This window comes from Mytilus edulis, chromosome 10 (genome assembly GCF_963676685.1).
Source record: "Mytilus edulis chromosome 10, xbMytEdul2.2, whole genome shotgun sequence".
NCBI lineage: Eukaryota > Metazoa > Mollusca > Bivalvia > Mytilida > Mytilidae > Mytilus > Mytilus edulis.
In genome coordinates, this window is record NC_092353.1 from 61,504,187 (window position 1) to 61,518,258 (window position 14,072).

Below are 14,072 nucleotides of genomic sequence, written 5' to 3' on the forward strand. Positions count from 1 at the left end.
ACTAGGTATTTTTAGTCATTTTGTATAATGCCTGTCGAGGTTAGGCATTTTTTAAATTGCCTGAAAATTCAGTCATTTTACAAAATGCCTAAATTTAGAAAATGCCTGTAACATATATATAATATAGTATGCTTGGATTGATTTCCTTCACTTTTGCCCTGTTGTTGAGATTTAGTGAAATATTTAATTATTTTATCTCTATCAATTCGGGCGTGGGGTCTATGCCCAATTTGGACCTGTATTTTACACTGCATAACAACAAGAAAAAAAACCCCAGGTTTGTAAATTGGATTAACTTAAAATTCATGCTTGAATAAATACCAAAGAGACATAAATGAACTATTATTTTAATTAGCAAAATAAAGGCCACGGCTCACAAATTAATCAAACACTAATTTGTCATCAATAAAAATGACACATTAGCATGATCATAAATCACAAATGATCAAAATTAACACATTAGCGTGGATCACTGTTGATTAGTTGTAATAGTAGAATGGATCACGATTGATCAATTAAAAAGTTTAGCATCATGCCATGGATCACGATTGATCAATTATAACATTAGCATGGATCAAGAATGATCAAATAGAACCATCTGTACAAAAAGAGCACTTTATCATTACTGTCCAATACTGACATTGACTTTAAAAATACTGGCCCTGGGAACAGAAGCTCAGTAACGGATATTAGAGTCCATTATGTGACTGACATGGTGCAAGATTGTTGGCATTGTCTCGCTTTCCCGCCAAATGGTCACATGTTAAATATGCGATCACCGCCATGAAATAAAAGAAAACGACAAACAAGCCGTGGTCTTATTGACTTTTGGTTACTACATATTTATATTAATCCCTTCTCTTGCAGGGCGAAGCCTTTAAATAAACGAACTTCATAGCACACTATTGCAAGTGCACGACTTAAATTAACAAAACATTATTAAATTGTAACCACATAGTTTGTACACTTAATCATTATCTGCACAAATTTTTCCCCCATTAGTAACGATTACACAACTTCCTGGAGAAAACTTTGAATTCTATACAAAATAGTTCATTTCCCATGTTTGAAAGATGAAAACCGCCCATTTTGAAAAGTCCCTTCTCATTCCATGTTATTTCAGGATATTTTATGTATCCTCCCCCAGACTTAAGACAAAAACACCAAGGTAACAGAGTAAAGGACCATTTTTATTTGGTCTTACTCTTAGGTATCTTTTTAATAGCAGTATTGGACAAACTGTTGAAACCGTCTTATTTATATCAATAGAAATACCCTTACCAGTTTGATCCCCCTTAGAGTGCATTAAGTGAAGCTCCACATAAAGTTTGTGTACCATGTATTGGTATTATATTTTGCGCTTGGCCTAATTTTGTGTAAACTAATTCTACAACTCTTAGAAAGCCATAAAGGCGACTGAAAAAACTGCCGCAAAAAGCAAAGATTCATATGCTGAATAACAAATCGATGGCAACTTTTCAATTAGCCTAGCCAAAAGTTCCGATGTAATTGGAAGCCTCTTTTCCTTCGAGAACTTACTGCGATTCAAACCCTCTAACATTTTTCGTCTGAGAAAATTTTGTAAATAGTACATAAATTGAGACTGTAGAACCTTGCAACGAAAACCAATAGCAGTCACGTAACAGCTGACAGTTTTATGTGCTCTCCCTTTCAGTGATAAATATGCAATAAAAAGCACAATATGCGAAGGGGGAGGCGGCCACACGCACTCCATATTAAAGTCTTTCCGAAATATCTCGAAACTCCGCAACCCCGTTCTATATGTATCCTTCGTGTTCGAAGCTAGCGAGGCATCTACTAGACGATCAATTTCAGATCGGAAATCAGCTGCAGAAAAGTTTCTGTCTCTGCTTGTGTTGCTACCGTGCGGAATCTGTTCCACTGTTTACGTGAAATAGCATCAACGATGAAGTTCGAACGACCTTCAATATGTACTGCTTTAAATTGCATATTAAAAAGCATTGTGTGTAAGGCAAAAGGCCAAACCAACTCCATCACCCGTCTCGATTTTGAGGATTTCTTGTTCAAAATACTGACAAGTGCCTAATTATCTGTATGAAAAAGTATTCGCTTGTTGTGCAAATCCTCTTTAAACAAACAAAATCGATAGCACAATAGGCAATAACTCCAAAAAAGTTATATCAGCCATAACATCAGTGTTTTCCCAACTAGAAGCCCATTAAAAATAAGCCCATCGGCCAGAAACCCCACAACCTAAATCTGTGTTACCAGCGCTATCTGTAAACAAATGAATTTTACTATTGAAAACCATTCGCTCTCACCAAAAGCCAAAGTATCATTGAAATTCCCGAGAAATGTAAGCCAAGTGTTTATATCCTCTTTCATACCTAGTGTCACTCGGATAAAATGATTTGGCCTTTGTATACCGCACAAAGCATCACAAAACCTTCCGTTAAAAGCTCGAACTAACATTGCTTTGGGACAAAAATTCAGGGAGCCCACTAAAGATTGAAGATCCCTCAGAGTGATTTTTCTTTTCTTTATAGTCAATAGAATAACCATCTCCAAAGTGTCTATTTCTAATCCCAGAAAAGTCATAATACACGAAGGACCTAAATTTTTTTTCCTCCGCTAGAGGAACTCCAATATCGTTGCAAATAGTCCTAAAATTTTTCATGAGATGTAAACATTCCCCCGACCAAGCTTCTCCGGCAGCAGGAAATCGTCTAAATAATGCTCTATTGATTCCTTGCGCGATTGAAAACGGACCAACCACTCTAAAAAACATGAAAACTTTTCGAACAGCGCGCACGCCGCCGAGCATCCCATTGGGAGCGCTTTCTGAAAATAAAAGTTGTCTTGAACGCGAAAACCAAATAAAACAAATTCATCAGGGTGCAATATTAATAATCTAAATGCCGAGACTATATCCATTCGTACCAAGAATTTTGTCAAAAGATGTGCACAGTTGCTAATTCGGGGTCATTAAAACTATTAATACTACTTCCCAGTGGATAACTCAAATGTTGTAGCATACGCCATCCGTGAATTTTAGAGCCAGGAGGAGGCTTTTTAGCAACAAGCCCTATCGGTGATAAGCGGAGGTTAGTTTTTAAAGGTGCCCGCTATTCGCCCTGCCTGAAACTCTTTCGTAATTTAAAAATTTCTTAATCTTTCCACTTTAATCGGTGTCTTTCCTAATTTCGTTAGCCTATATGCTTCGTGGGACTGACGATGCGGACTTTACCTGCATTCATTTGAGATATGTGAGGTTCTTGTGTAGGAGTTACACCCTGGGAAATATACAGAGGCCATAACTCCATGTCTACATAACCAAAATTTATTGATGGGCACGTTTAAGTCTAAACTGTTGATCATAGGTTAACCAACCCATATAGGCACATCTGCCTGCCCCCCATTTTACATTATAAATATACTTAAGTAAACCTGGGGTACTACTAGGATGTGCTGCTGTATAAATGCTAGTATAAATTAAGATAACATCGAACCATGTATTGATATCGGATATTTTCTTTCCGGATTTTGGCTTTAAATTAAGATTTCCATTATTATCCATAACTACTGCCCTTGATTGCTCGGAATGAGAAATAACCAATAGGTTTTCTAATTCTATATATTCCTCATTAATAATTTTGTCTCTCACTTGCTGTGAAATTTGCAACCCAAGGTCATCATTGAAACTTTTAACAGGGGCAATATTATCATTATCATTTACAAGTTTGACGTTATTAGTAGGATTTATACCTGACAAATCTGTATCTGGGATTGAGCAAATTATGGGTGTCCTCTGGATAGCCTCAATTGCTTTAACTATTTGGTCCTTTAATTCAGGCACGATGCGTTGGGTATCTGCCACCTGCTCCAACTTTGGACTCAGGCTAGCGATCGGCTGCTCCTGGGGAACTCGCTGAGTAGTGGCATTCACACTTCAAGTCCTCCGGTAAATAACTGTTTCCCCATCTGAGGATGGTGTGCAGACTTCCTGTTGGCCGCCGCATACGGGCTCCTAGTCTTCCGGGCAGTTCTTCCCATATTACTTTCACACAATCTGAAAAACTAATATGTGAAATGTGAACAACAAATCCTTTTTTACTTATTTCATGCAAGTGTGAAAGTGGGTTTAATTCAGACCTTATATCGATCCTCGCTATAGAGATCAATTAGTTATGCGTTTAAAGGATTTTTATACAAAAGTTCTGATAAGTACATTTTATATTACGTACATTACATAGAAATTTATTAATACAAAACCCAGAATTTACTCTGACGAAAAATGTCTGCCTTTTCTTCTTAAATCTCTGAACGCCAATGCAGGCGATATATTGACGTCACAAACGATATTGGTCCGCTAGGCCACATGACCCTTTTTCGATAAGCGTAGTTTGATTTTCAGAAAATTGCAAACCTACATTATAAAGAAACTGTATACAGAAAGGTAACTCGAGTAACTATAACGGCAGCTTCACAGAGTTAAAGCAATCTATCCCATATTAGGATAGATTGAATTAAGTGCAAAAGGATCCAGGACTAACGAATCAGGATTCATCTTTAAAGCTTGCCAACCTGTTTTTTCCTAAAACCTGGTTTATGTACCATATGATAGGATGAAATTTGAAAAAAGGCATGAAAGGAGTTGTGAGTAAAAATAAAGGTAGGATGAACATCTTGGCAAAAAAAAGCAGGATGACAATTTATGTATAAAAAGTCAGGATAAACTAATAAAAAAATTCAGGACCGAAGAGCGATTAATAAAAAGGCATGACAGAAATCAGTTATAACTGAAATTTTTTTAGGACATTTATCACCCTATTCCCCTCCCCCTTTCCCATACAATCAAATGGTAGCTCACTTAAATGCAATGTCGTTTATATGTCAACAGGCATTTTCATAAGGAATCTTTATCCCTTCAGAACTGAAACTTTATGATGTGCACATCATTTCCCAGTCGTCTGCGTAAAATCTGATTTAAACCTCATTCAGTTATTCTGGTGTATTAAATTCAAGGTTATATCTTTCTGTTGATAACATAAATTGTGTCAAATTTGCTTTGGTAACTTTTTGTGTTGTAAGCGTCTTTGTCACAAGTTTTTGTATATCGTCCTCTGACCAGTTCCTAAAGCACCGACTTTGCATTTTGTTTAGAGGCGTTGAAAACGTCTTCTGCTTCGGGAGATAACTCATTCAGAAATCAAGAGGTTAAAAAGGTTATTCGCCGGTGAATAATAGGGTTATTCACCGATGGGTGTTAATTTATAGGGTTATTCATCGCTAGATGTTAATTTTCTGGTTTTTTCGTGCTTCCTTGAATTAAAATGAAAAGTAACTGAATTACCACATGTCACGTGATGGTGTATTACCAAATAGAATTGTTTATTATATATGTAAGGTATAATAATATTGAACTAGTTCGTTTTTTACACGAGTTATCTCCTATCAAATCGACGTCACTGACGTATGTTAACAAAATGGCAACGGCCAGGTTAGACACGTTAGAAGTTTTTGAACTGGGGTGATGAAGAAACACATATTTAAAATTCACCAGTTTTCACAAACGGCCCTTTTCAGGGCCACCAATACTTAACAGAAAGAGTCTTCATTTGCTACACATAATGTACAAAAAATTCTCTTTGACAAATTATTTGTGACTACACCATGTTTTTTTCAATAATTCGAAGAATCCTTTGGTGTCATTGAACAAATGTGGTCCATTCGAAGCATACCCAAGATGGTAAACTCTTCACATTTTTCTCACTTCGACTGTGCCCTGAAAAATAACGACAACTCTTGTTCAAATATTATGTATCGCGCAATACACATCCATTTTCTGACACCTTTTTAAAGTTAAAATCTTGTATTAAGACCAGTAAAAACTATGTATTAACCGGTTTAGACCTGTATGAATGACCAGCTTTCAGACAAATGGAATCATATTAAATGGAAAATTTATAATGTATTTTTAAGTCATTGGTTAATAAACAATTACACCAATTAAAAGAAAGAAACATGTGTACTTCATAATATTGGAAGAGTTGTTTTCATGTAGGTTCCTGCAATGATAGTCCAGCCCTTCTCAGCCCTGGTCATGATTTATTTTCATTTATTAAATTAGAACAACAAAAAAAAAAAAAAAAATGAAGTCAAGAGTTACAACAACAAAAATAAAAAATAAAAAGAAGTCACTCAAACAAGGGCTGGACTACTGCAATTATAGAAGTCTTTAACCTATTTTTTACACATGTAATCAAGTTTTCTTGAGCAATGTCTATCATTCCAGTGAAAGGAAGTACTTGTATTAAAATTGTTCCAGAGTTCAACACAGTCCTCATTTTTACGATTATCTGGTTGCCGTTCATCCCAATCTGTGAACACTACGTTAGAACCATCAGATACCCAATTATATTGTCCTTCAGTGGTATCATCATGAGCGCCAATCCACATGCCACTACTGCCAAACTCTTTCATTAATGTTTTCAACCACATGTTCTCACCAACATCATTTATTGTTACTAAGTGTGAGTGAAGATTTTTGCAGTGATTTTCAGCACTTTGCCAATTTGTCCTTGAACTTCCAAAAAAATAACAGTGACCATTGTTAAGAATCCATTCATTTTTACATGACCATATTTTGGCTACTTCATCTGCAAAAATTGTGAAAAGCTTTTACAAAATTTTGCACATTAAATCTCTTTTAGCCTTTACTCTTTTTAATTGACTTTGCTGAATCACCGTATGGGAGCAGCACCGAATATAGGTACAACCTAAAGAGAAGAGAGCTTGTATATTGCAAGCTGGTGTACATATCAATGACAAAAGTTACCATACACTATTGAAACTTTCTATTTGCGATTTACGTAACTTTTAAAGACAATAAATGAAAGTCATGGTCTTGTTAATTTCTAGTTTGTAATAATTTAATAATAGGAGGAGTTGCATGTTGCCAATCTTTAGAAGGTTTAAACTGTCCACTTATTGATATGATGTGATCGATGCATCTTTATCTCCAGATTTAGTTTTCTTTGATTTCTTACATTCCTTAATGATTTGGAGAACAGGTCAATTCTAAACTTATAATTACACGAATCTTCATTTCATGTTTCATTAAATATATTTTATTTGTTATAACATATAAAAAAAGATCAGACACAACTTATCATAACTTATATCTTCTCCTACGAATCTTCATCTTCGGTAGCCAAGGGTTACGATTCAGTCCCCTCTTCTGCACCCTTGGCGGATTAAGCTAGAATTTCTGATCCACGAAGAAGTATTGATTCCCATTGGTCGCATTTATAACTGGCTGCATCAAACCAAAACAGCGCCATTAAGATCACGTGTAAATTTAAACTAGAGGCTCCAAAGTCGCTCACCTTGGTCTATGGGCATATCATACATTAAGCACACTCTCCAACATTGTAGACGAGAATAGACTTCAAGACAAAAATCTCTATTTTGTTGATCTTGTAATACTGATCTTTTAGTCTGTTTAGTTTCATTGACTTATTAATAGATCTTGCCTTGCTGATCATTTTAAAAAATGTAATTTAAAGTGTTTATTTTTCTATTATAATTTAAATCATATGAGGCATAAAAGAAAAAAAATGTTTCTCTCTAAATATCATAGTTTTCATGATGATAGGCAAAAAAGAAAAAAAAATGTTTGTTCTTTAAGAATTTGTCTAACAGTTTTGACATATATGGACAATTGGTAGAGCTCATTATTCTGATCTCATTTGTTCCCTTTCAGATATTCTCTATTTATAAAGGTTAAAAAAAGTAATAGACAAAACTTGCATTTTACCCCTATGTTCTATTTTAGCCATGTCAGCCATGTTAGTTTGGTTCAATTTGTCTCAGTAGTTGTACAGGAGAAGATTTTTGTAAAAGATTACAAAACTTTACAAAATATAAAAAAAATGACTATGAAGGGCAATAACTACTAAAGGGGTCAATTAACCATTTTGGTCATTTTTTTTGTCACAATTTTGCTGTTTACAGTCTATCTCTATCTATAATAATATTCAAGATAACCAAAAGCTACAAAATGTCCTTAAAATTGCCAATTCTTGGGCAGTAACCCATCAACAGATTGTCTGATGCGTCTGAAAATGTTAGGGCAGATAGATCTTGACCTGATAAACATTTTTATCATGTCAAATTTGCTGTAAACGCTATAGTTTTAGAGATATAAGCCAAAAACGGCATTTTACCCCATTTTCTAATTTTAGCCATGGCCGCCATCTTGATTAATGGGCGGGGTCATCGGATACATTTTAAAACTAGATATCATAAGGATGATTTAGGCTAAGTTTGGTGTAATTTGGCCCAGTTGTTTCAGAGGAGAAGATTTTTATAAAAACTTACAAAAATTTACGAAAAATTGTGAAAAATTGATTTTAAAGGGCAATAACTCTTAAAGGGGTTAATTGATCATTTTTGTCACGTTGACTTATTTGTAGGTCTAACTTTGCTGAACGATGTTGCTGTTTACAGTTCATTTCTATCTATTATAATATTCTAGATAATAACCAAAAACTGCCTAAAAAAATTCCTAAAAATTACCAATTTAGGGGCAGCAACCCAACAACCAGTTGTCTGATGCGTCTGAAAATGTCAGGGCGGATAGATGTTGACCTGGTAAACATTTTTACTTCTGTCAAATTTGCTCTAAATGCTTTAGTTTCAGAGCTATAAGCCAAAAACTGCATTTTACCCCCATGTTCTATTTTTAGCTATGCTAGCCATCTTGGTTGGTGGGCGGGGTCATCGGATACATTTTTTAAACTATATACCATAAGGATGATTTAGGTCAAGTTTAGTTTCATTTGGCCCAGTAGTTTCAGAGAAGAAGATTTTTGTAAAAAATAACGGACGACGACGGAAGACGACGAGGGACGACGGACGCGAAGTGATGAGAAAAACTCACTTGGCCCTTTTGGGACAGGTGAGCTAAAAAATTAAATAAACAATTGCCACGTGCTGATTGTGCAACAAGTTTCTTCCTCCAAAACAAAGAACAATTTTAGTGAAATTTCAAAGTTTTGTATCAACTAATTGAAGTTCCTGATTATGTTTCTAGCGCAAATTTTGGAAGAGTCTAGAGACATCCATTTTTACACCTCCACACTAAAGAGAGTTCAAGTGCTGCGATTGGTAAAAAATGATGTAGTCGGAATGGATGTGACTTTTATCTACCAATAGATGGCGTAGCATTGTTATCACTTATGTTGGCTAAATCTGCCAAGGTTGCAGTGTGCAGAGAAGGGGTCTAAATTGTACCCCTTGGCTAGTGAAGATGACAAATCTTTGGACACGTGCAATAACTACAAATAAATATAAAATTGGAATTCCTTCCTGTGATTACAAAATTTTACAACCTCTCTCAGCTAGTATCAATACCGGTGTCGCTCCCATACGGTGTTAATATAAACAAAAAGAGATGTGGGGTATAGGTGGCACGGTAGTATTTGCATTCCAGAATTTAGGTTGCTCTTTTGTGTACCCTACTTAGGTAAATGTATCTAAACAGTGTGATTGGACAAAAAATACAGTATCAACTGAACATACTTTCCAAAACTGAGGGATGAATCAGGTGTAGAAAAATATGAAATAATTTTACATACAGATGAAAATGAATTTTTGAGAATTTTTTTAAGTTTTGTATTCACTGCACCATAAAAGACCTAAAAGTACTAGTGGCCTTAGGTTTTTAAAAATAGCAAAAAAAGTAAACGGTCATGATACATATTCAAATTCATTTCTGAATAGTAAAATGAAAAGTACTTCAGTTAACTGTGAATGTAGAATTTTTTGCAGTGTTAGAAAGTGGTGAAAATTCTAAAAAGGCTATCACTATCCCTTATGGGCCAGGAAATACTACCGTGCCACCTATACGCTTAGAGAAACCCAAAAAGCACGAAAATCGGAAGGCATCTACAAATCAAAATACTGTCCTTAACAATGGAAAGGTGTACCAATTATCGGCTCTAATCACACTGAGTCTATAAATGTGTGCTGGACACATGATTTTGAAATCTAACTTATTTGTTTTTAAATGTTTAAAATTAATATATACCAATATAAAGAACTATTTTATTATCTTATAAATATGTTTTTGTTACATATAAAAATTCAGACCGTGCAAAAAAGGCACAAATGAACAAGGTCAAGAATAAAGATAAAAAAAAATGAGCATGGTCAAATCTCTCCTCATCATCATTCAGTTTTTTAGTGCGATGAGACAAACTGCTCTAAATCACAGATCACAGGCACTTGTTTCACAATAAAAAAAGGTATATGTGGGAAATATTCTGAAACAAGTGCCTATGTCACAGAAAAAGCATCTTCTTCCAAGTATTCATGAAATTGCTCTCTTTTAAAACCATATCCTGGAAATTAATTAAAAAAAAACACCTTTCTTTCTACTTTTAATTTGAGGTACAATATGCCGGTGAAAAGCGTAGGTTTAATTGTGCTGTCAAGAATATACTGTTTCAAGTTGTGGTATGCATCACAAATGTCCATTCTTCCTTCTACTCGTAAAGGCATTTGTTTCTACGATCGATATGGTGTATACAATTATGTCAGAACTCAAATGAAGCAGAAACGCTGATGTAACTATCTGCTTTACACGATCCATAAAGACAAATACATGAAAGAAGTGTAATTACGCCTAAAAAAACACACATTCCGCGCACAAACACAAAACAGTACACCATAGCCACCACTTTATTCCAATAGCTTCTAACTGATGCCGAATGCTATGGAGAAAAATTGTAATTGGAACCTTCCCAAAACAATTAGAACTTTTCTGAAAAAGACTATAAATGAAAACAGAAATATATCATCTTCCTAATTACATTAGATGTATGTTTCATTATGATACTCTTTTATGAGTGGCTAACTGCACATCACGTGTTATTCCGTAAGCAATTGCATTGCTCAATAAAACTTTTCATCCATGATAACACGTGGTCCCACAATAAAGTGCACAGGTGAATTAAATAAAACAATAATAAAATTCGTGTTTTCATGATCATTGCTAAAAAATGTAATTATAAGTATTGAATGCTTCTTTTTGTAACTTCATAGGGTTGTAAAAGCGTTGACCGTGCGCACATTTTTAGTATGAAGCGCTTCCGCGCTTCATACAAAATGTACTTCGGTCAATGCTTTTACACCCCAATGAAGTTACAAAAAGAAGCATTCAATTCTTAAATAATAATTGAATGTTAGGAAAATTGACCATAGTTATCTTACTTTAATCACAGAGAGGGGATAGCAAACAATTTTTAATTTAATCCTAATTTATACTAAAACAATTTTCCACTAACAAATAATGTTACTTTATTCAAATATAAGGACTTTAATTGTTAGCTAAATCTATTAATTTTATTAGGTATTATGAATTTTTATGACAATAGATAAACATGCTAAATATAGCATTCCAATTAAAAAATGTATTTGTTAAATCTTACCGTTCCTTGTATTCATCAGTACAGTAACAGCTATTGAAATACAAACAGACACGGCGGACACGATCACTACAACAAGAATTATTTTGATCCATAGTTTCCACGAAAGTTCTACTCTTCTGGAGTGTGGTGTATCATCACATTTGATCTTTTCGGTGGTTGCAACATCACATATGTCATAGTGATGTTCTTTCACATGTGTCATATCAGGACATTCGTATTGTAGTGCAATTTCTTGTGATGACATTTTATTGTAGAATAGTCCGCTAATGTATACAGAAATCGTTTTATTTCAGCACTCAAAATTCGTTGACTATATATTTTATATACTATCACTGACTAATAATGCATTTCGATGCCCACGCACTTCAATTTATGTAACGAAGTGCATACTTCCGAGAGTGGGAGTTGTATAATTATTCACAATTATTTTATCAAAATTAATAAAGTGTATACAGTATATTACGCTCATTGCTTATTGCTGATTCTTTTTTTCTTTTCTGAAATTGGCCGCTGCATGATTTTTCCAAATAACACATTTGAAACGTAACCATTTTAAAAACACCTTTTTCACAATATTTTTTAATTTTCGAAAGGTGGGTTGGATTAAAAAAAATGATACCTTTGACATGAAAACAACAAGTCGCTTTAGCCAATATTTGTCACTGTCGTTCATTAGGTAGCATATTGTACAAAAAAATGATAATATCACTTTATAATTTGTATGCGTCTGATGTGCATCTCTTGATTTACCTTCCTCACGAACGTTAAAGACAAACATTTGAAAGATAAGGACTTAGACCTTTTTCACAATGTCATAAAGACAAACATTTGAAAGACATTCTTCACGAATGCGTTAATAAGACGAACATTTGAAAGACAAAATCTAATCTTCGTCACGAACGCGTAAAGACAACCATTTGAAAGACAAGGAATTTAATAAAGGCAACAGTAGTATACCGGTGTTCAAAGGTCATAAATCGATTGCGAGAACACAAATCCGCGTTTCAAACTAAAACCGAGGGAACACATCAACTATAAGAGGAAACAAAGGAACATCAGGAACACTGAAGTGCAACAAAAAAAAACCCCACCAACATACATAGGAACGAACTAAATGATAACAACTGCCATATTCCTGACTTGGTACAGGACATTTTAAGACAAAATGGTGGTTTGAACCTGGTTTGATGGATAGCCAAACCTCCCGATGTATGACAATGCTAAAAAATATCGCTGAAATGACAACACTACGTGACAGAAATACAGCACAAACACTCACAAGAACATTCATCACAGAGAAACGCTCAAACATGTAAGATAATAGTCGACACAACATGCACACTGCAGAACAACAACGAACATATTCTATCAACGACAAACACCAAAGGATATAACAAACAGTGACGCGCCTTCGTAATTAACATGCAATCTCGAACTTTATACAATTGTTTTCGCAATACTCGTCCAAAGAATTTTCATGACAATGATGTTATGGAAAGGCAATTTTATAATTATTTGGACTACTTCACGAACGCGTAAAGACAAACATCTGAAAGACAAGGACTTACCTTCTTTACGAACGCGTAAAGACAAACATTTGAAATACTAGGACTTACCTTCTTTAGGAACGCGTAAATACAAACATTTGAAAGACTAGGACTAACCTTCTTCACGAAAGCATAAAAACAAACATTTGAAAGACTAGGACTAACCTTCTTCAGGAACGCGGAAAGACAAACATTTGAAAGACTAGGTCTAACCTTCTTCAGGAACGCGTAAAGACAAAAATTTGAAAGACTAGGTAGGACTAACCTTCTTCACGAACGTATAAAAACAAACATTTGAAAGACTAGGTCTAACCTTCTTCAGGAACGCGTAAAGACAAAAAATTGAAAGACAAGGTCTAACCTTCTTCAGGAACGCGTAAAGACAAACATTTGAAAGACTAGGACTAACCTTTTTCAGGAACGCATAAAGACAAACATTTGAAAGACTAGGTCTAACCTTTTTCAGGAACGCGTAAAGACAAACATTTGAAAGACTAGGTCTAACCTTCTTCAGGAACGCATAAAGATAAACATTTGAAAGACTATGTCTAACCTTCTTCAGGAACGCATAAAGACAAACATTTGAAAGACTAGGTCTCACCTTCTTCAGGAACGCGTAAAGACAAACATTTGAAAGACAAGGACATAAAAGTACCGTAATTGTGTAATTATTTAGTTAAATTGATACCGCACAGTATGCAAGATCGTAAAACCAATGCATGTTATTTTCGCCATAATGAATAACTCAAACTTTTGGAGGTGAAACTATTGTAGATGTAGACCAACTACCTAAAACTTTACTTTATGTGACATAATCTTGAATTATATCAGAGATTTTTACTTGAAATGTAAAAAAAAAACCAATGCCTATAGAAAATTACAATATAATTTAACAATTATATTTTAAAAGGAATGACACAAAACAATGAAGGCTTAGTTTGCTTTCCGGGCCATCATAAATACAATCAAGATACATATAAATGTTACACCCCAGTTCTATTGTTATACTTCATAGTTTCTATTTTTTAAATACTATATGGGCAGTTAA

At 34.5% G+C, this 14,072-nt stretch overlaps 1 protein-coding gene across 1 annotated transcript; it reads right to left on the bottom strand.

Annotated features, from left to right (window-relative positions):
* Positions 1–6,225: 6,225 nt before the first annotated feature.
* On the bottom strand, positions 6,226–11,721 carry LOC139492887 (alpha-N-acetylgalactosamine-specific lectin-like). Its single transcript, XM_071281039.1, has 2 exons — positions 11,478–11,721; positions 6,226–6,641 (listed from the first exon to the last, which is right to left on the bottom strand). Exons 1-2 carry the CDS (start codon positions 11,719–11,721, stop codon positions 6,226–6,228), a joined length of 660 nt encoding a protein of 219 aa, XP_071137140.1.
* Positions 11,722–14,072: the final 2,351 nt, after the last annotated feature.

What these genes read in the sequence shown, in the direction of transcription:
- LOC139492887 (XM_071281039.1), bottom strand. Translation starts at nt 11,721, where the DNA reads ATGTCATCACAAGAAATTGCACTACAATACGAATGTCCTGATATGACA. An exon ending in ACTGATGAATACAAGGAACG is followed by an intron (nt 6,642 to 11,477) that starts GTAAGATTTAAC and finishes CAATTTTTGCAG; the next exon opens with ATGAAGTAGCCAAAATATGG.